The 22,815-nt window shown below is 34.9% G+C and overlaps 1 protein-coding gene across 2 annotated transcripts; it reads right to left on the bottom strand.

Moving 5' to 3' along the window:
• Positions 1–2,505: 2,505 nt before the first annotated feature.
• LOC132156347 (IQ motif and SEC7 domain-containing protein 3-like) lies at positions 2,506–22,754 on the bottom strand. 2 transcript variants are annotated; one of them, XM_059565317.1, is made up of 15 exons: positions 22,309–22,754; positions 19,714–19,788; positions 16,811–16,922; positions 16,388–16,696; positions 14,565–15,226; positions 12,104–12,265; positions 11,012–11,134; positions 10,703–10,869; positions 9,398–9,537; positions 8,258–8,383; positions 8,062–8,161; positions 7,109–7,267; positions 6,527–6,616; positions 6,376–6,416; positions 2,506–2,920 (listed from the first exon to the last, which is right to left on the bottom strand). In XM_059565317.1, exons 1-15 carry the CDS (start codon positions 22,752–22,754, stop codon positions 2,510–2,512), a joined length of 3,123 nt encoding a protein of 1,040 aa, XP_059421300.1. In that variant the 3' UTR covers positions 2,506–2,509. The 2 variants fall into 2 exon arrangements, with proteins under 2 accessions (XP_059421300.1, XP_059421301.1); XM_059565318.1 differs by having other exon boundaries at positions 2,700–2,903.
• Between the last annotated feature and the right edge of the window lie 61 nt (positions 22,755–22,815).

Here is a 22,815-nt window from a genome sequence, read left to right as displayed (position 1 = left end):
TATTATTTAATTTATTTTTGAGTTACATTTTTCTTCAAATATTGCTTATTGGGTGGCAATTTTTTCAGTGCATGCAACAACTAAGCTCATTTCAAATTGTGCCTTTGATAAAATTATAACATGAGAAGGTCTAACTGAACAATAGATTTACTGTATTATATATTATATTTAACAGGCTGCTGATTGCTGTCTTAAATACCATTGTGATATTTAAGTCCACTGGTACTGCAACACAAATAAACACAAACAAGATCTATTCTATTTTCTGCACGTTTAATGATTGTATTACATGACATTGCATATACGGGATATAAATGTGTGTATCAAGTGTCTTTTCACCATATAAAACTTCATAATAGATTTCAATACAAATATAGATCATAAAAACCTATTAGATGGGACCATTGATTTGACCGTAACAAGGTTATATTTTCATATTCAAGTTATACATGAAAATCTGCATTTTCTTCTTAATGATATTTTTAGCTTCTCTCTTTTTTTTTATTGAACTTCTGGAAACTGAATTCAAGAAGTTCATGTCAGACTAAAACTGTGGATTCTAGGATGGAGTTTATGGAGCATTTTCCCAAAAATGCCGTGCAACTTCACAAATTCACAGCCAGAATACGGCCCCTCGCTGGGTTTAAATGTGTCGCTATGTTCTTGGAAACAAATATGTCATACGTGCTAATTTAACCTAGCGAATGAACAGCTTCTGACTCGCTGTTGTGTGTGGTAGAGGAGTATATGTGAGTTGAACAGTCCCATCAAAAGACAAAGATATTTGATCAGTGCATCTTAATGAATAAACAGCTGTGCAAACTATACAATAAAGCTTTTCATTCTCCTACTCTGTATGAATAAATAGATTTATAAATACATTTTTTTGCTGCTTTTCTGTAACTTCTGTGTCTAAGCACAGAATGACATCATTTCCAATAATGTCTTGGAAAAAACAGATATGTAGATATTTGTAATTAAAAACAAGTTTTGTCATTCAAAACTGAACAAGAAAATAGAAACATAAATATTAGTATTGTACATCTGAGATATACTCCTGATAAAAGCTGATAAAAATTTTTGCACAGAAACATATGAATCTCTTATGACATACAATACAGAAAACATGAATTCTAAGTGGCAAACACAAAAATAATGCACCAGAGCATTTTAAAACACACCCCCCCAAAAATTTTTTAATTTAATTGACATTTTAAGTGATTTGTTGTTTTAAAGAAAAAGCATTAGAAAAGTAAGAAAACCTAAATTTCTTCCAACACCATTGGTTCAGGACATTCACAACACAGCTGCAATAATTCGCTAGAAGATGATTTGATTTGCAGCGATAAAGTCATTAATTTTCAGGAGTTGTCAAGTTAAATAAAAGTTGAGTTTAATTAATGCAAATGTGCAGATAGATGTCACATGACCTGCCTCCTGATACAGTTGATTACTGTAGTTTAGTTTAGTAGAGACTTATTGGTGCAAATTGTTATTTGAGGCATCTAAACCAACTCAAGGTGATGTTCTCTTTTCTAACCTCGTTATTGTACTTTTGCATTTGTTTTTTCAGAAATGCTGCGAGGTATGATTTATATCAAAATACTGAAATTGGATTTTGTTTTGGAAAGAGTAACAGGTAAGACCTTTGAAAGAGGGTGGTGATTTTCTATTTCCACACAAAATACAATGTGAACATTTATATAATTGAAAAACATTGTTCTATGGTAGTATATGATATTGCAGTTCAGGTCAGGGGCAACACATGACGTGAGCATTTCAGGAGAAATTAAAATTTCATATTTGAATACGGGGTCATGGTGAACACACAAAAAAAGATCTGAGAAAAATAAATCCCTCTTAAAAAAATACTACTCACTTTAAATAAATACAGGCTTTAAGGCCATGAAGACCTAACAATTCTAAGTGTAAGTTCTAAGTGTTCTTTTGAGCGATGTGAGCCTAACAGTTCAGATCAGGCTGCTTGTGCTATTTTGTGTCTTCAAAAATAGTGTACACAACAGTTTAGTTTTCAAGCAATAGTTCACGTACACATGAAAATTATGACATGGTTTATTCGCCCTCATGTTGCTTTACATCCATATGGTGTTATTTTTTCCATAGAACACAAAAAGAGAATTTTTGAAGAATGTTTATACAGCTTGTTCCCATACAGTGACAGTTAAAAACATTAAAAAAAATAATTTTTTTAATTGAAATAAAGCTGAAAAATAAAATATAAATATTAGCTGAACTTTAAAAATGTAGATAAAAATTATAAATGTTGCCTTGTCAACAAACTAAATTATTTCACTGTAAATATTTTTATACTGGGAAAAAAAACTAAGTAAACATTATTAAAAATGTCTTTTTTGTGTTCTGAAAATCTATTTTTTTAACTCAGAAATGAGCTTGGAACGACATGAAAGTGATTTAATAAAGAGAGTGTGTTCTTTTTTTAGGTGAACCATCCCATTAACAGCTGTGAACTCATCTGAGTGTGTGTTGTTCAGACTAGGCTGCGCGTCCCGCTGGAGTACCTGCGTTGGCTCAGTAGGTGGCGTGGTGGTGGAGGGGTCGGGGGGCAAAACTGATGTGGGTGATGATAAGGAGGTGGCGGGGGAGGGAGGGGCGGCTGCTGCTGCTTGCCTCCCTCCCGTGACCTGGTGGGCGTGGAGACAGCCGATTGGATGAGGCGATGGGCGGGGCTGTGGCTGAGGAATGCCTCCACGTGGCCACGCCCAGCAGAGTCCACGACGATCACTTTCACGATCTGCTGGCACTGGATCAGGGTGTCGGGGGAGATGGTGAGGGCGGAGCCAGGGGCGGGGCTAGGCAGGACGGCCAGGTGTTGCTGAGCGCTGGGTGTGGCCAGAGCAGAGCTGAGTTGGTACGTTTGGAGCCTGTTGTGAATTGACACCTAGTTTAGAAACAGCCAGAAGCAGGAAGCGTTATCAGCCTGGCCTGCTGCACTCACACGGCCCTCTGGTGCGGAAACACATGACAAGGCCATGCCACAGAGCATGCAGGCGGCAAAAGACGGTATGACATACATATGGTGCGGTCGGAGTGGGTGAATGCGGGTGATGCTGACTTCCTACTGCTGTGATTTGGATAATTAATTGCTATAATAGCACTTCCTTTTATTATGAATGTTTCTGAAGTCAATATTTTATGCCTAATCTTGATTTCAGTGTCAGAATTATGGCCAGTGACAGAAGAATTAAATTGAGAATGTGAACATATTTTCCAACTCCTTTGAAGACTGTAATCTAAATCTTAAAAAAAAGAAAAGAAAATGTATTCTTATTTTGTAAAAACAACAACAACAACAAAACTGTATATGATGGAAAGTAAAATTTGTATTAGGCCCTTTTTTGTAAATAAAAGATTATATTCAAAATGTAATTATTTTCCGTCTATTTTTTAATTTATCTAATAATATTTGTATAATATTATATTATACATATCTAATAATAATAATAGACTGTATCTTAAATAGAAATTTCAAAACTCAATGTGTATTTTGTTTTACTGCAGTGACAGATTTTTTTCTTTTTTTTTCCAAAAAAAAAAAAAATTCTTCTTTTATTTCTTCTTTTTTTAATGAAAATGCAAATAATCTCCCAGAGCATGCAGGCAAAACACATCATGACTACATAGATACAGTGCAGTTGGAGTGGGTGAAAGTGGGCGACGCTGACTTCCTACTTAAACTGCCGTGATGTGAATAATTAACTGCTATCTTATGCACTTCCGTTCATTACTGCACTGCTAATCAGACTGTTATATTTTTATCTGTCTGTAAGAAGCATTAAAGTGCCCCTCGAGGGCCTAGACGCTTGGCAGCGAGGGTCCTTATTGCATGCTGGGCAATTTGCACCTTGTCATGATGTGTTTGGCATCTCGTGAAAGAGCACTCATGTTGCCTGTCTCTCTACAGTAACCACAGCTTGGTCCTTTCATTTCGGCTCTTTTTAATGAAGTATTTGAATTTGAATGACTTCCAGTGCAAGAGCTATTGAAACTATTAAAATGGTGTTTCTGGACGTGCATTGCAAATCTTATATTTGTTTTTCCACAAGCAATAACATTTTTTATTTTATTTATTTTTTGCCTCTGGTAGGCAAAGTGTATTTTGAAATGCAATTTGCAAGCCATTTTGATATTCTGTGATTTAATGTACACTATTCAAAGGTGTCTCGTGCTCACCAAGACTGCATTTATTTGATCAAAAATATAGAAAACTTTTGAAATATTCTTATAATTTACAGTATATGTTATCTATTTAAATCTATAATAAAATGTCATTTATTCATGTGATGTTTTCAGCATCATCATGTCACATGATCCTTCAGAAATCAATCTAATATGCTGATTTGCTGCTTAAGAAACATTTATGATTTTCAATGTCAAAAACAGCTGTGCTGCCTAATATTTTTATGTAAACCCTGATGCTTTTTGTTTTCATGGTGAATAGAAAGTTCAAAAGAACAGCATTTATTTAAATTGGAAATCTTTAGAAACATTACAAATGTCTTTGCTGTAACTTTAAACAATTTAATGTATATCTACTTAATGAAAGTATTAATTTATATAAAATAAAATAATACTGACCCCAAATTTTTGTACACCTGAGTGTAACAGGATGTACATTTGGGCTTAATTTGTGCATGGTATCAGTGTCTGCATTCCATTGCATTGCAGTCAAAACATTAGCCACAACATTTCCTTTAAAGGCAAGAGCTGTATGTGTGAATGCGCTTATCTAGTGTGTCTTACTTTAATACCCTGCTGACATCATTTCCACTTAAGATTTTTACATTTAAATAATTTCACCCCACAACAACAGCAGCTGTATGTACAGTACCATTAAAACACAGCATTCAGCAAAAGCCCGAGTGAGAGGCCATAGATTTCAGATCACAGCGAGGGGTGGTGGATTGTGTTTTTTTCTAGGGGGCGGCAGTGCTGTTATTGCTTTGCACCAGTGGTGTGAGATTGCAGTGAAGACACCGAGGGCGGGCATCTCCAATCTGATGGACAATGGGATCAGAGTGAGCTCAGGAGTCAAAGGGTAAAGGGCAGGGAGTTTGGGGCCGGTGGGGAGGTTATCTCTGATTCTGCAAGGAGATAGTGCTGATAACTAAATAGACAATTAAAAAATGACAATACGTGCTGTCACCACCTACAATGTTCCCTAAAAAATTTTGAAACACTCTAGGATTTAAAATGGTCCAATATCAGCATAAATCCTCAACATTTTTATGGTGAATGCATGAAAGTATTATACAATTATCATTGAAGGTAATTTTCTTTTTATTTGATTGATTGATTGACAGAACACCAGACCAAACAGAACTCAGTTTAGAGATGCTTTATGCCCAGCTCTACACTCCTTAAAATAAAGGTTCTTCATTGGCAGTGATGGCATTTTTCTATGCTTTGAATTTATTTATTTATTTATTTACTTCCTTTATTTACAGAAATACCTCACCCAAAAATGAAAAGGTACTCACCCTCAGGCCACTCAAGTCCATCAATTAACATCTTGTGTAGGAAAAAGCTGAGTGTTTGAAATAAACAGATCCATTAAGACGTTTTTAACTTAACAGTCTGCTAAAATAGCTGCCATCCAGCCTAGATACGTGTCCCTTAGACATAATATTGCTTTCTCCATTGAAAAAGTTGTCTCGTCTGAATCAGGAGAGAAATATGCACAGATCAAGTACTGTTTACAAGCAAAAACAGTCCAAAACAGATCTAAACAAATATGTCAGTGGATTTTGATGTGAGAGAACAACAGGGAATGGACTTTTTCACTGGAGGAAACATTATTATGGATTATGAGCTCATATTTTGGCCAGTAATGGTATGAAGACATGATGGATTTGTTTCTTATAAACAGGCAAGTTTTCACTTCAGAAGACATTAACTGATGGATTGGAGTGGTGTGGATTACTTGTGGATTATTGTGATGTTTTTATCAGCGGTTTGGACTCTCATTCTGACGGCACCCATTCACTGCAGATGTATCCATTGGTGAGCAAGTGATTTAATGCTAAATTTCTCCAAATCTGTTCTGATCAACAAAAAAACTCATCTATATCTTGGATGGCTTGAGGTTGAGTAGATTTTCCGCAAATTCTCCTTAGGTGAATTATTTCTTTAATAAAATATGCTTTCATACTTTGAGTTGTCCCTTATCAATGCAAAGACATCACTACAAATGACACAGATTTATGCTGACATCCAAAACCCCACTTTGCCTAGGGCATTCCCAAACCTTTGGAGGACACTGTACATACAGTACATGCACAGAAAATCAAAACATAATTTTGCACTGCACTCAGACCACGATGTATTGATACAAACCTCTACCGTGTTGCTTCCTGTTTTCTCATAAATATCATCCCCTGCAAGCCACACAGATGCACAAGACATCAAAAACAGGCTTATTGTTGTGTATAGCATGTGTTTGTATACGTGTGTGTGTGTGTGTGTGTGTGTGTGTGTGTGTGTGTACCTGAAGCAGAACTAGGTCCAGCATGGATGTCTAGTTGTGTGCCGTTCTTGTTAGTTTGATATCTCACAACCTGTTGTCTTTCTAGTTCCCCTGAGAACCACATACATAATTCACTTTAATGATGGCCACAACTGTGGCATTCAAACCACTGAGGAATATAGAGAATGCATTATATTTCATGCTAAGTTTTAAGTAATGATAATGAGTTAAAATGTTAGAAATTATGAATAAATTATTTATACTGCTAACAAACAACTTAAAATGAAGAAAACATCGACTCTTCTAATATATAAAGTATTCTTTTCCAATGATGTTAAACTGAAAAAGTTTAACACAGATGCATGTTGCAATGCTAGGTGGTTTGTTACTGGACCAGGTCAAAAGTGTCTAGATTTTGACTTTTTAATGCTAGTCTTTTTTTTGACAAAACATGGACAACTAGAAACCCAGGGATTTGTTTATATTCAAATTTGAAATAAATGTGACTATCACTACCCTATAAGTATGTGAGCAGGTAAAAGTAAATGAGTACTTGCATGCTCCTGAGTAAATGAGCACGCAATAACATGCTAAAACACTCACACTCAATCCGTATTTGTTCCATCTCTGCCACCTCTGTGATGCTCTCTCTCAGGTCCTCTACAAACTTGAGCAGCTCCTCAGCGCTCTGAGAACAGAAACTGACTACCTGCTTCTTCTCTGACGAGAACGGAGACAATATCGTGATTCCGTGAGGGTAATCTGTGACAGAAAACACACATGTATGACACTGCAAATATTGAACAAGGTTCTGCTCTGTCAGGTTCTGTTTTTTTATTATTTTAAAAAGAAATCAAAATTAAAAAAGATACATTTGAAATAAAATAAATAAATGTTGGAATGCATTATCTGCCAAAAATGGCAGCATATTAACTTCATACTCAAGAAATTTCTTTTTTTGAAGATTATTGCATCAAAACAATCTTTATAGGTTCACTATTTGATTGACAGAGCAACCGACAAATCAGAACACAGTTTTGAGATGCTATTTAAATAGCTTTAGTATTTTTCTGAATTCATTCATTTTTTGTTTAATAAAATATATGTTCATAATTTAAGTTGTCCCTTATCAATGCAAAGTCATTACTAAAAATTTTAAAGATATTGATATCATCCAAAACCACACTGTGACTTTTGAAAGGCACTGTTCATATTATTATTAAATATTATTATATTTTTATTATTTAATGTATCCATTTGAATTGGGTAAAAACTATTATAATATCATTTTTATAATTTTGGACTTACATTTCAGAAGCAATTTGTTTATTTATCAGTAATATTTATATTTATTTATGATTATTAAAAAGCAATATAACAGAGTAACCACATTTAGAAATTGTATTTTATTTGTATCTTAGTAGTTTCATGGTCACCCAGTTGAAAACTCTTAACTATAACTATACTATATTCTTCTCTACATTTATAAATATAGTCAAATATAAATCTATACAGTATTATATATCTATTTTTTGTGTGTGTTTTTATATTCTTACACTCATTCTCAAACAGATGAAACTGCATTCCCAGTAAGCCCATGGCCTTGCAGAACGTGTATGTGGCAGCACTCTTCTTCTTAGGGCATAGTTTTAGGATCTAACAAAACAAAAGAAAGAATAAAAAACAATTTTATGTTCTTCTGTTTGTGTGTACATGTTGGAATATCTTTCCATGAACACTTGTGTCTCTCACCACAATCAGGTCATTGAAGAGGAACACCTCCCTCTGATGTGAGGCCTGTTTCTGTGGTTTATTCACATCGGTGACCTCATAGAGTCGACTGCAGCACACCAGCCTACGGTGAGGAACCGACAGTATCTGACCAAGAAAGAGACCGATCAAATTTCGGGTAAATTCATTTCAGAAGGTACAGTTTCCATCAGCACCGGAAATGTGCTGAAAAGAGGGATGTCTGAAGCAGCATGGGCTGAAGAATGAAATTAATATTTCATATGGAGGTAGAACGTTTTGCAGTGCTGTCATGTGAAATCTGAAATAACACCAAACTAATGAGCAGTTTTAGACTCAAGTTTCCTGTTTTTATAGCTCACGCACTGATAAATTCATTCACGCAGCTGTTAGCATACAGAGGTGGGGGAAATTAATGACCAGAAACTCTAATGTGATCGAGCTGCACTTGTTTTTGCTTTGAGCAAAGTTTATTTTTACCTCACCGTGTTCATCAAACATGAGACTGGCAAAAGTTTTTATTTATATATATATATATATATATATATATATATATATATATATATATATATATATATATATATATATATATATATATATATATATATATATATATATATATATATAGATAGATAGATAAAGAATATGACAACATGTGGTTGAAGATGTTAAAGATGCTCATTGCACATTTTCTCAGCAGTACTTTATAATTAATGAATGAAATATGTAACTGTATATAAGGTGTAAGTGAACTGTTTTCAAAAACTGTTTACATTTAAACAATCTCATCTTTTGGCAATGTAATTGCACTTCTTTTTTCTAAAAAATAATTCCTTAAAACTGTTATGATACTTGAATCATTAAGAAGAATCTCTAGTCTATAGAAACAGTTCAGAATAAGTTCAAGACTTGGTGTTAGGGGTTGCTGAAATAATTTATACAAATGTGAGTGATAGTAATGCTGATCTTTGGCTCAGCAAGACCCACTAATAAATGTAATGTTGAGAAGCCAGTTGTTCGGTCAGATATCTCACTGTCTCTATCACCTTTTCAAATATGAATCAAGTGCAAACTGAACTGAAAGGTGATGCACTTCTCACATTCACATGACCTTTGTGTATAATTGGTAGAGAACTGACTCACCGTCTTCATTCCAAGAATGCTTTGCTCTACCCTGGTAACATAAGTCACATGATCCTCGTTGGAGCGCAGCTCCCTCTGCTGAATCCGCTCATAAATCCCGGCTAACATCTCCCGTGGAATATCTGCCCCATCGTCCACTCCTAAAGGGGAAATTAGTTTTTACCTTTTAACATTTACTATATAGTAATACAAGAATACATGAAGTCTGCTGTGTACAATGTTCTGGATTGCCTGTTCTGTAATAGGAATGAATCTTTTGTCAGCAAGGACTAAAGTATGTGGAGAAGCTATGGAAAGCCATGGAATAAAAATATTTTTATCTCAGGATTTGGATATTTTTATTGTGACTTCAATCTCATAATTCAGACTACTTTTTCATCTGAGTTATTAATTGTGAAATCTTAACTCAGAATTATGAGGGGGGAAATGATTTTTTTTTCTCAGTATTGCAAGTTTATATGTTACAAATCTGAGTTATAAACTGGTAATTCTGACTAATTAACTGATATGTTAAATGTTAAATGTTAACTTAGAATTCTAAGTAAAAAGTCAGAATTATAAACTAAATTCAGACCTTTTTCCTCACAATTTCAAGTTATTCATTGTGACATTTACTCTGAGAACTCTGAGAAATATAAATATAATATAAACTTGCAACCCTGAAAAAACCTTTATAATGTTTTTTACTTCCAGAATTGCAAGTTAATATCTAATTGCGAGGCATTCATTTATTAAAAATTTGAATTAAAAAAAGTCTGAATAGTCAAAATAAAAAGTCAGAATCAAAAACCTTACGAGTTTATTACTTAAAATTGTAAGATGTCAACTTACGATTGCAAGAAAAAAGTCTTAATTGAGAGAGAACAAAGCTTCCATAAAAAGCAGAAGTGTTACTGTGTAATTTTTCTGAAGTGAGGATTTATTTGGTTTATACAAAAGTCCCATCATAAACCAGAGCTCGACTAATAGTATGCTCTGATTTTGTTCCAATCCCCATGTCTTTACATCGCCCTTTAAAGTGCAGCTGTCTTTCACCGTATGTGTTATATCTGCAGAAAGCAGGCGACAGATCAAAAACTATTTGATCAGAGACCAGGAATCAGTCCAAGAAACACACACACACACACTGCCTACGCTCCTAGGAGATAATCAAAATGTCAATTTTGATATAGAAAAAAAAAATGCAAATTTAAACATGAAGACAGAAAGCTAATTAAAATTGGCAATATTTGATATCAAATATCCGATATCTGACATCAGCACACAAACAGGCTCTGGTTTTAATGAACAAAACACATAATGCACCTCGGAGGTTGCGTATGAAGTCTTCCAGAAGCATCTTGCGCTCTGGTTTGATGTTGGGACTGTACATGTCTGTGTTCAGCAGCACGATGGCAAAGGCCAGGATGAAGATGGTGTCAGGGTTATGAAACTGCTGCACCACGTCTGGGTTACACATACAGTACCTCTGACTGAAAGAAAGAACAACATTAATATGCATTATAGTGAATGTTCAGCACCCAATGTATATAATTAATTCATTTAGTTCATTTGGAAAATTGCATGTGTGTCTAGAAAATGACACTTAATTACTAATTAAGAACTAATTCTCACCTGAATGCTTCAATGAGTCTCTCGACTTTTTGAGCTTCTCCTTGCACTCGCACATGAGCCTGAAACTTCCTCAAAGCTTCATCCAGCTCCAGCATGGAGAAATCCATCTCATCCACCACACAGCTGAGAGAGAGAGACCACATAAAACTCATAAATTAAGAGCCCAATTTATGAGGCTCCAGCTCTGTAAGAAATGAAAATGTGCCGTTATTACCTTCAGTGGTTGGTTCTTATATGAGAACCCCGATCCTGAATATGTGGTTATATTCATGCACTGGCTAATAAAAGCTAATGCAGCCAGGTTCATTCAGTCATATTCATAACTCAAAACAAGAATATCATTTTAGAATATGTTAAATAAAAAAATACTGCAGTTTAATCATATTTCAGACAGTATTTTTTAGTTTAGATTTACATTGAATTGGCAGTCACAAATATTCTTATTTTTTTGAATAATCTTGATCATTCCTTACATAATTTTGTGTAAAAAGCTTATTTGTATATACATTTTGTGTATTCCGTCAACTGTGTACATATGTTATTTGTTTATATTGTTTATATTGTGTATATTTATTTTTTAATTAAAAGGGATTATATATTTATTATTATTATTTGTTTTAAAAGCAACAAAAGATTAACCACATAAATATGTTTGAATGTATGTTTATTTAATTAAATATATTACTTTTTTACTATATTTATCAATTATAATCTATACTATATTTAACTATATTTTCTACTTACATTTTGTCTAATTTTTTCTATTCATACATCATTCGTCTATTGTGTTTATATTGTGTATATTTATTTATTTTATTATTTTATTTATTTTGTTTTTTATTATATGTGTCTTGTTTTTGTTGTTGTTCCAGTGCATTGGAAGCTTCTTTTCTCACCAAAGCAAACATACTGTAACAATGCTGTATCATACCTGAGTATTTTTATTTTTTTAATTCTTAAATCTTTTATTATTTACATTTTCAGGGCTTATTATAAATGTTTTATATGACTTACATTTTTGTCTCATCAGATGCAAAATGACCATGATACAGAGAAAAGTAGAGTGCATAAAATTGTAGGAAGACAACTCACTCTAACACATCTCTGTTGAACTGCCTCTTGCTGTTACCCAGGAACTCTCCTATCATCTGACGACTCAAACCCTTCCTCTGCAACAGGAAGTGAGCCACACCGATGGCCGTGTCCGGAATAAAGCCCCTGGTTATCAGGAACTGGATGCCTTTGTCTGGATTTCTGCAGGAATATCAAGAAAGATGTAGGTGAGCACTGACAACTCATTTTTCTCAAGAAGCTAGAGCACTTTATAATAACATTCATTAGGAAAGTTAGTTAATGTTACATTACGTAATGATATAATATGCTGCTTGTACATTTAATGTTATTGTACAAGTTCATATTTATTTATTTATTTATTGTACACTATCGATTCAAAGTTTGGAATCATTTTCGTTTTTTAGCTTTTAAGTTTTTTTTGTTCTGTTTTGTTTTCAGTTTGCATTCATTCTGGTTATTATGAATCGTTTCCAGGAAAAAACAGAAGAGGTCTGAGTGCGTGTGCGCAGGGTCACATGTAAAGTGTGTTAAGAGAGATATTCATAGCTACAAACATGCAGTATTTACATGCAGATTATTCTTTCCATGTCAGTTCACATCTTGTCAACATTCTGTTCCAGAGACGCAATCGTCCATATGTGCATCACAATGTCTTCTGTATATGAGCAGCCCTCGGGCAATAAAAACAGGACTGAGAAGCTTATATTTATGTTCATGTTGACTACTCTTTAAAAGTCTGGGGTCAGTAATTTTTTTAAAGAAATGTATACTTTTATTCAGCAAGGATGCATTAAATTGATAAAAAAAATATTTCACTGTTTTTCTGTAATTTGAGTCAAATAAATGCAGCCTTGGTGACCAAAAGAGGCCTACTGTACTGATGCCAATCATTTGAAAGTACAACAGTCTACAAGGACATTTAAACATTTTCTCTTAGAGATTACGATAAAAATGTAGCCCACAGGTTTAGACTGTTAAACAAATTTTGCTGCTAATTATGTAATGTTAATCACAGAAAACCACATATTATCCTTAAATCTATTTCTCTCAATAAAAAGTAAATAAAAAAAAATAGAAAAAATCAAATATGAATGATTTACTTAAATATTGGGGGCGTGAAATCAAAAAGATACAAAAACGAAACAGCCTGTTCAATCTGAAAATGGTCACTTAAAACCAAATTCTGATTTCAAGCACGAGATACTAAAAAAAAAAAAAAGGGAAATGAAAATCTGTCTGACCTTATATGGTGAGCACACATGCAAATGTGCACACACACACACACACGTGCATGACCCGAAACATGCTACACACCACTTACTCATTGTGTGCAAATAGCTAAAAAAACAAAATTCCCTCATACATCCTGAGTGTGTGTGTGTGTGTGTGTGTGTGTGTGTGTGTGTGTGTGTGTGTGTGTGTGTGTGTGTGTGTGTGTGTGTGTGTGTGTGGATCGCCTGATTACCTTGGCAACCATGGTGCTACTCACCTCTAGCATGTCAAAGAAAATCTGATCTGTGATTTCAATAGAGTGCATCTGACGATTGGCTTTATTCTCTCTCTATGTGTGTGTGTGTGTGTGTGTGTGTGTGTGTGTGTGTGTGCGTGTGTGTGTGTGTGTGTGTTGTCTGAAAGAGATACACACACAAAATGGAGCGGAGAAAGAGCTTCACAATCACCCCTGAGGGATTATAATATAGTCTTCTTGAGTATTTATGTATGTATGCGTAAGCAAGCGTGTGTGTTTTTGTCAGCATGTATTAGCAGGTATAATGAAAGTGCACTCTACTTTTTAGTCATGGGCAAACTGACCCTGTGAATAAAAGCTCTTTTCTTTAGGATTAGTAATTTGAACAATTCTATAATAAATTTGCTTGCTTTTTTGCAAGGCCTATAAAACCTTTAAACCATAAAGCTCTTTCAGAACTTCCAAACAAGATTTCGATAAGCCAAGTTTTGCATTTCTAGTTAAATATGACATTTATATTAATTTATTCTAATCCCTTTATGAAGCAGTTTTCCTCATAATGATGGTAAGATCTGCAGTATTGTTTTTTTTTGTTTGTTTGTTTTGTTTTGTTTTGTTTTGTTTTGTTTTTTTGTAACTAAAACTACAGATTTTTTTCAGTAACTGAAATAACATAAAAAATATTAGTTGAAAAGCTTAAACTTACAAATTAGAAATGTAGCTTTGGGAACTAATTAAATTTTAAAGTACTAAAATTAACGCAATAAATGCAAAAATATAATAAAGCTATATAGAAGTATAGAAAAGAATTAATAAAATGTCAAAGCAATAAAAAATTTAAACTTCAATTGAAAGCTAATTAAATTTTAAGAAATACTAAAATGGTATACAAATAATATTACAATAGAACTAGATTTAGTAGATTTTACTGGGACATCCATAGCATAACCTGTAACACGCTTAAAAAGCCACTTTAAATGGAAAGATTTAACCTTTAACCTTTGTACTCACACATTGAAGAGGTTGAGTCCAATGCGGTAAAGACGTTTACGTGCAATATCCGTTGAGAGCGTGCCACAGGGTGTGTCCTGGCAATGTGGACGGGGCAGAGACAGAATCATCGTCTCACACGTTGATGTGGAGGTGCTGCTGCTACTGACGGGCTCTGAGCTGTTTTCCGCTATCTCTGGTGCAATCTGATTGGTCTGTTTCCCCTCCGGTCCCGCCCCTGCTGTCAGTACATCTATTCCAGTTGGCTGTAGGTTCTCTATCTCTTCCTCGCTGGGTGGCGGAGCTGGGAACTCAGGCTCTGCTGTGGTTGAAGATGCCGATTGGCCTGCATTTTGTCCACCCGTTTGGGGTTCTGAGCTGGTGTCCTTGGATACACCATTACCAAGAGAAACTGACTCCAGCATTGAGGAGGAGAGGCGAAAGTTGTGGTTGTCAATTTGAACAGTCACGTCCCTGAAAGCCATCATAAGTTTACTGGCACTGCGGGGCATGCTCTCTCCACAGCTGCTCTGTGTGGTATCCTGTAGGGCAGCGGGGTCCATCAGGAGCCCCTCGGGATGGGATCCAGAGGGAGGGGCCGCAGTGGACTTCTCTCCTTCCCCGTCTCGAACAGAACTCCAGCTGTTCAAAGCTTCGTCAATAGATCGTGCTAATGACTGAACCTGGCAGGGAGAATAGAATACAATATAATGGAATAGAATGGAACAGAATGGAATAGAATAGAATATGTGAATAAAATAGAACAGAAAAGAGCAACATATTTGAATAGAACAGGATTGAACAGAAGAGAATAGAATAAAACTAAATATTTGAATCGAATAGAATAGAATGAATACAACAGAATAATTCAAGACATTCTAATAGAATAGAATGGAATTGAATACAAAAGAACAGAATACAACAACATATTTAAACTCAATAGAATAGAACAAAATATAATACAACAAAACAAGAATACAAAAAAAACATATGTAAATTGAATACAATTAAATAAAATAGAACCGAATACAACAGAAAATAACAACATATTTAAACTGAATAGAAGAAAACCAAATAGGATAAAACCAATTACAACTGAATAGAATGGAATACAATAGAATATAATAGAACAAGATATTTGATTTAAACAGAAAAGAGCAGAATGTAACCAAATACAACAGCACTAAGTAAGATATTTGAATTGAACAGAATAGAATAAACTGAAATGCAACAGAACAGAATCCAACAGAAAATAACATATTTTAATTGAATAGAAAAGAACCAAATAGAATGGAACCAGATACAATAGAATAGAACAACATATTTTAATTTAATAGAATAGAATAAACTGAAATTCAACAGAACAGAATACAACAGGAAATAACATATTTAAATTGAATAGAAAAGAACCAAATAGAATGGAACCAGATACAATAGAATAGAACAACATATTTTATTTTAATAGAATAGAATAAACTGAAACTCAACAGAACAGAATACAACAGAAAATAACATATTTAAATTGAATAGAAAAGAACCAAATAGAATGGAACCAGATACAACAACAGAATAGAACAAAATATTTGAATAGAATTGAATAGAATGGAATACAACAGACCAGAACAACTTATTTAAATAGTACAGAATAGTACAGAAGAGAATATTTGAGTAGAATTGGACAGAACAGAACCAAATGCAATAGAATAAAACAATAAAATAGAATAAATAGAACAGAATAGTTTTTGTACTTCAATTAAACCAATTACAATGACTGTAATAGAAATATACTGACTAGATAGCACAGAATTCATGCTGTATCATGTATGCTGATGGCATAACTGTACCTGTTCAGTGAATGTGTCCTCCAGGTGTGTGATTGTGGTTGTTGTAGCCACCGGCAGTGAGGTGGAGTGTGTGAGCGGGATGCCCATGAGTGAACATCCCTCCATCAGCGCTCGTTCAGCGGAGAAACCATCCCTCTGTACTCGTACCCTGCGCACTGACATGCGCCGCGGGATCCCACTCTCCAGAACCGAGTTACGGATCTTCTGGAAGTTCTTGCTGAGCTGGTACTGACGAAATGCCGTCTGGATCTTACAGGCCGCACGCCGGGAAATCAAAGGACCACCGTATTTCTGCTCCAGTTCCTCTATCTGCAGATAAAAAAAAGAAGGCACAAAAACGTTGAGACAAAAACTTATTGTTTCATGCTCTTAATATCAAAGAATCAGTATTGCATGCATAAGTGCATGTCCGTTGGGTCATACCTGTTTTAGTTTGAGATCAGGAGAGAGCTCATATTCTGGAGGATGTGAGCAGGGTGGTGCTTCATGCTGGGCATCTTTTTTCTCATCTTTTTGTTCTGCAGCAGGAATCGGGCTGCGGTTTCAAATGACACAAGTGAGCAGTGGCTGACCCAGATTCACCGTCTTTTAATCTAGACTGATCAGAACCCACTGTGCACTCAGGACCAATTAGTTCTGCTTAATTACTACATCAGGCTTTCACAGATTTCAAATTCAATGGAAAATGAGGTAATCGAGTGAAGGTTTGAGATCATATTTCCATGTCATGATTTAATCATCAGTAACTCTTCATTAAATGAGACAGCGAAAATTTTATTCATTTTTGTTTTTTTAACTATTCAATGAATAAGACAAAAATTACATTAAATTAAATAGTTTTAAAATACATTTTTACATATATTATATAATATACATTAGCCTATACAATTATGCATTATAGAAGTCATTAAATCAAGAAATTGTTAAAAATTAATTTATTAAATATATATGTGTGTATATATATTCAGTAAATAACAAAAATGTATAAATAATATAATTTTAAATGTGAACTTTATATGTATAAAAATGCATGTATTATATACTTTATCTGTACACACACACACATATATTTGAAAAACACTGCTTCTGCAAAACCTTAAATTAAAATTTAATTATTTATTAAATACAATCAAATATATATTTGTTTACTCAAATATATTTAAAAATTGAAATGCAGAGGTTTCATATAAAAATATAAAACAAATTCTAAATCAAACCAAATATCCGAGGTTAGCACCCCATACAATCTTACATAAGCCCATACATGACAAAGCCATTTTCCTCTTATGCAGAGCTCATGAAAAAGCATTTCTAAATGGAAAGCAGATGTTTAAATCATGAGAGATGTCACAAAGTACGTTTCTTCTACTTAACACAGCTCAAGCCCATTACCATTTTCTCCAGGTTCTCCCTCAGTGTAGACATGGGTTAACAACACACACAAGCACACTGCTGACTGCATTCACTGTCAGCGCAATTTGATATCACTCCTTGTTTGAGAAAAAGTGTGTGTGTGTGTGTGTGTGTGTGTGTGTGTGTGTGTGTGTGTGTGTGTGTGTGTGTGTGTGTGTGTGTGTGTGAAGTGATGCAGGCAGCAAAGAGTTTGATGTAATTTCCTATGTTATGAGAGCATATATATGCTCTCTCTCTCTCTCTCTCTCTCTCTCTCTCTCTCTCTCTCTCTCACTCTCTCTGTCTGTCTCTCTCAAGCTGTTTAATACAGGTTTAAATATCAAGCAGAAACCTAGGTAGTTGATTTCAGCAAATAAAAGGTGAGAAACTACTGCATGCTTATATTTTCTCCATTAGTCCATCTTCTCTCTTACCAACCCCCCTTCCTAATCATTTGGGAAATAACTTGCACACAATCACTACAGGCTTTCTGCAAAAATTAAAGCTGCTTGTTCTCCTGTTCATCAGTTAAACTGGCATCAATAAAACTTTATTAGTGGTGCTTACTCAGGCTTATGGTTACTTAGTGATTTAAACAAACTTTCTAAAGAAAAATACTGTAAAAATTCTACAGTACAAATATTTAGTTAGCTGTAACAATGTACCATAAAAATGGCATTGTTTTGTTGTTGTTTTGCAAGTAATGTAATTTCTATAGAAAAAAATACTATAAAAACCATATACTGTGAAATTTAAAAAAAAAGTTCATTTACAATAATATAATTTACAATGGAAATCATTGGACACATCATATATGACTATATTTTGTATAACTGATTTCGTTTCTTCTTATTTTTTTTCAATTATTATTTTTTTCAATGTATTTCTTTTTTTGTGTGTGTGTGTTTTTTGTCAAGTGGCTTTCAATTGAACCACCTGTATTATTTTTAGATAAAAGGTAGATTTTGGTAATTTAATATAATTTAGTATTTAATATTACATCACTTCATGAAATATAGGTTCACAGTGTTATTATTTTTTACAGTGAATTTCTGGCAACCACAAGAGGCCGTTTTTTTTTTTTGTTTTTTTGTTTTTGTTTTTTTACTGTCAATTTAGTAGAATATTTTTACACTGTATTGCAGGTGAGAAACAAAATGCACTCTGACTGCGTGTTTATCTTGGTTCTTTCTTTCCTTTTTTGTCCATTTTCAACCATTCAAGACATAACTGGCACAAAATTTGAATTTTCTGCAGAAATAAAGCTCTTCTTTAATGTTTACCACAAAAAATAATGAGCACTTTCCACTTTTATCAGTTTGCTGCAAAGACTAGGTCATGATTTCTTTAAATTTGTATACAAAAGTAAAGATTTTCTGTTTAGAACTGATTTTGTTCGCAGTTTTCATGTGCTGTTAAACTAAGCATAGCTTTTAAGATGTGGTTTTGTTGGCAACAAAATATGCAGTAAACAAATCTCAGATGGTTTGAATCTCCCAAAATAGTGCAGAACTGCCACATTCACGCACAAACACACACACATACACACATGCACACATACTCTCTACCCACCTGAGTGACGATGCTTATCCATGCCGAAAGTTTTCTAGTCTATCAGACAGAGGAACGGACCAGGATTAAACTACACCTGCAGCATACACTAACTCTCTTTCTCACAAACACACACACACTTATACTCTGCTATCTTGAATTCCATCACCCAGAATGCCTCAGGCTAAGAGAACAGGGGCTGTAAACAGAAACCACTAACATTCAAGAATGGAATAATAAACTAATGCAGACAGCTGTGGTAAACATGTAGATTCACACTGTCCTTACTGCATCACTTGCTCATATTGTACATATTATTTGTTTGGCATGTAGAAAGACTAACTCTCCTCTGATTGGCTCATTACAGAAGATGACATCCTCACCTGGAGCAGATTAGGGAGTCTCCCTCTGGAGCCTCAGGTGCGGGACAGCAGAACTGGTGCAGGATGGTCTGGCTCCTGTAAAGGTTCGAATCCACATTACTGTTAAATGCAATTGCAATACTCTTTACACGTTACTAAATTTTTGTTCCTTGATCACTTATAGAGATTGCTGTAGCTTAGTGTGTTGGTTCCGAACTGGTTTTGATTCAGAATCCACATTACTGGCACTCAAAAGTACCCACAAAAAGTATTTGGTCATAAATTTTATATTTATGTATTTGAAATGCACATAGAATGTCCATCCAATTGGAAGACACAGTTTCAATATAAACTAGTAAACTTAATTTGTTGATGCATATTTGTCTGTCAGTCATACATGAAATGAGTGAGATTTATTCACTCCAAAAATCATGGCGTAGTTTATTATTAACTATTTGTATCTATTTTAATTTAATTTAAATAAACAAATGTAGGAGATTGAAACGAATTGTATATTTTTGATGATAAATATGTAAACCTGGTTACTGTGTATTTAAAACACATTTAGTTTATTAGTGCTACTATAGAAATCAGTTTGTCACTTGTTTCATTTATGTAGGTTTATTAGTTTGTTAAAACTATCCAAATGGATGGAAATTTTATATGCAATTCAAATGCAGTACATACATCTTACATGTAGCCCTAAATATTCAGCGTTGTGGGTTTTAACCCACCAGGTAAGAAGCTCTCTAAATAACAAACTTAAATGAAGTTCTAAATGAAGTCTTAGAAGATATAGATAATTCAGTCTCTAATTCAGGAGTCCAGGGAAATTGAAAGCTCAAGATGAGTTTTCTCTGAGCCCTCCATTGTTGACAGCACATCAAATACGTCTGCTTCACAATCGAGCATAACATGAGAATGTGAAGTGCTAATAACATAATCGTATTTGCATATCACTTCCTTGCAGTACTGGTATTGTTATTATTATGCAATATTCATTATTAATGTAATATTCTGTTGTGTCTTAATATCCCAGCTGCGTTCTTGGTTAAAAAAAAAGTGTGTCACTACATTTTTGTGATCTTCTTTTATGCTCAACAGAAGAAAGTCATGCCAGTTTCACTTCTGGCCAATATGCATGAAATATATAGAAATGTCCATATTCCATAATAATGCTTCCTGCTGTGAAAAAGTCTGTCCCCTGTTGTCCTCTCATACCAAAATAATTTCTGTGCTTGCAAATTATATCTGATCTGTATATTTTATCACTGGCGAAAGCAATATTATGGATAGATTACATTTAACCAGAAGCAACGGTTTGAAGTCAAAAACATCATGATGGATTTGTTTATTACAAACATGAAGCTTTCACTTCACAAGATGTTAACTGATGGACTGGAGAGGTTTGAATTACTCGAGGATTATGGTGATGTTTTTAACAGCTGTTTGGACTCTCCTTCTGATGGCACCCATTCACTGCAGAGGATCCATTGTTTAGCATGTGATGTATTGCAAAATTTCTCCAAATCTGTTTAGAAAAAAACTTGCTATCTACATCTTGGATGGCCTGAAGGTGAGTAATTTTTCAGCATATGTTCATTTTTTTGGTGAACTATTAAAAGTGTCTGTTGCAAAAACTCTGTCTCACTCGCTAATAAGCATGCAACAGTCTCAAGATATACCTGTCAAAACCATAGTGATGTGAGATGAGCTTTAATGAGCTGCATACATGAGTATAATTGAGCCCTAAACTCATTGGCAACGGGGATCTCATATTCCAGTAGAACTAAGTGCATTCTGCCATAAAAACAAAAACAAAAAAACAAACATAAAACAAGGTAACACTCACAGACTCAGGACTAAGTGTTTGGTACCCTAGATAATGCTAAATCAAAGATAATGCTAAATTAAACAAATCAAAGCAGAATGTATAATTTCAGTTTTGCTTGTGGGATTCACACACAGAGTACTCTACAAATGCAGCATGAGATGTGCACTGAAGCAGATGAGCAGTCGTAATAGGCAAGACACATGCACACTCACACACACACACACTCACCCACTCAATCTCCCGTTCTTTCTCTCTCTTACTCTGGATTAGATTCCAGCTGGCAGATCAACTTCACATGCACTATGGGAATGTCACTTAAAGCCTCACTTTACGCATAAATCTGTGTGTGCTCATGAGTTTGCATGCTGATAAAGTGTTTTTAAGTGCTTTTTAAAATGCATTCTTGCTGCAAAATAATCAGGTGCATTAAAAACCTCTTGCTCAAGACCTTTTGCCCTGGAAAGAGTGAATGTGCTGAACTAATGATGACCTATAATCTTTTTTCTACATTTTACAATGTCAAGTTTATTTAAGACTTCAACACACACTCCTGCATAGACACTGATGAAAGATTTTATAAATGCATCATCATGCTTTTTGTGATGTTATTGATGTGCAATATGTGATGATGTGTTAAATATACACTGTGGCCTAAATAGAGTTAAATTCCTCTGTTATGTAATCCTGATTGCGCATGTAATCTGCCTCAACATCTCACCGATCTCGTGTTTTCCTAGAGGAAAAAAAAAGACTGATTTGTTGAACGTGTGATGAGAACTTACTCAGATGCCCGTGGGAGTCCCACAGCTCGGCACAAGGTGGCAGGTGTCTGTGGGACCAGGGACCGACAGCAGGGGTCCTGAGCGTCATTATCATCTTCATCAACAGAGTCCGGACTCGCATTGATGGGTCCCGCAGGCACGAGCTGCATGTCCAGGGGGGAATGCTGCTGCTGCTGGGTTTGAACCGGGGGCGTCCCGGGTCTGTTGGTTCGGGGCAGGCTGGAGGTCCGGGGAGGCGGAGGCGGATGATAGCGGGGAGGGTGCCGGTGATGGCTGCTGGAGTCCCGGAGCTGCCGATTCTCAACCGCTAGATCTTCCAGCCGGCGCTCGAGTATGTCTATCCGGTATCGTTGGGTTTGAATCAGACTCTGCTGGTTCTGCACGATGGCGGTGAGCTCCTTCAAATAGAGCACCGCCTGCAGAGGGTTTTCCAGGAGGCTCGACATCCCGGTGCGACGCTCCTCTTGAAAAAGTAGAGAAATTATCCGATCCAAGCGGAGAGTCTTG

This window comes from Carassius carassius, chromosome 13, assembly GCF_963082965.1.
Source record: "Carassius carassius chromosome 13, fCarCar2.1, whole genome shotgun sequence".
In the NCBI taxonomy this organism is placed as follows: Eukaryota; Metazoa; Chordata; class Actinopteri; order Cypriniformes; family Cyprinidae; genus Carassius; species Carassius carassius.
The sequence above is the reverse complement of the archived record's forward strand: the minus strand, read 5'-3'. Positions and strand labels throughout refer to the sequence as shown.

Excerpts from the sequence above, each read along its gene's own strand:
- LOC132156347 (XM_059565317.1), bottom strand. The coding sequence starts at position 22,754 with ATGTCGAGCCTCCTGGAAAACCCTCTGCAGGCGGTGCTCTATTTGAAG. Across the intron at positions 15,227-16,387 it reads AGGACACATTCACTGAACAG|GTTCAGTCATTAGCACGATC; the intron begins GTACAGTTATGC and ends TCTCCCTGCCAG. Across the intron at positions 11,135-12,103 it reads TTCAACAGAGATGTGTTAGA|CTGTGTGGTGGATGAGATGG; the intron begins GTGAGTTGTCTT and ends TCTCTCTCTCAG.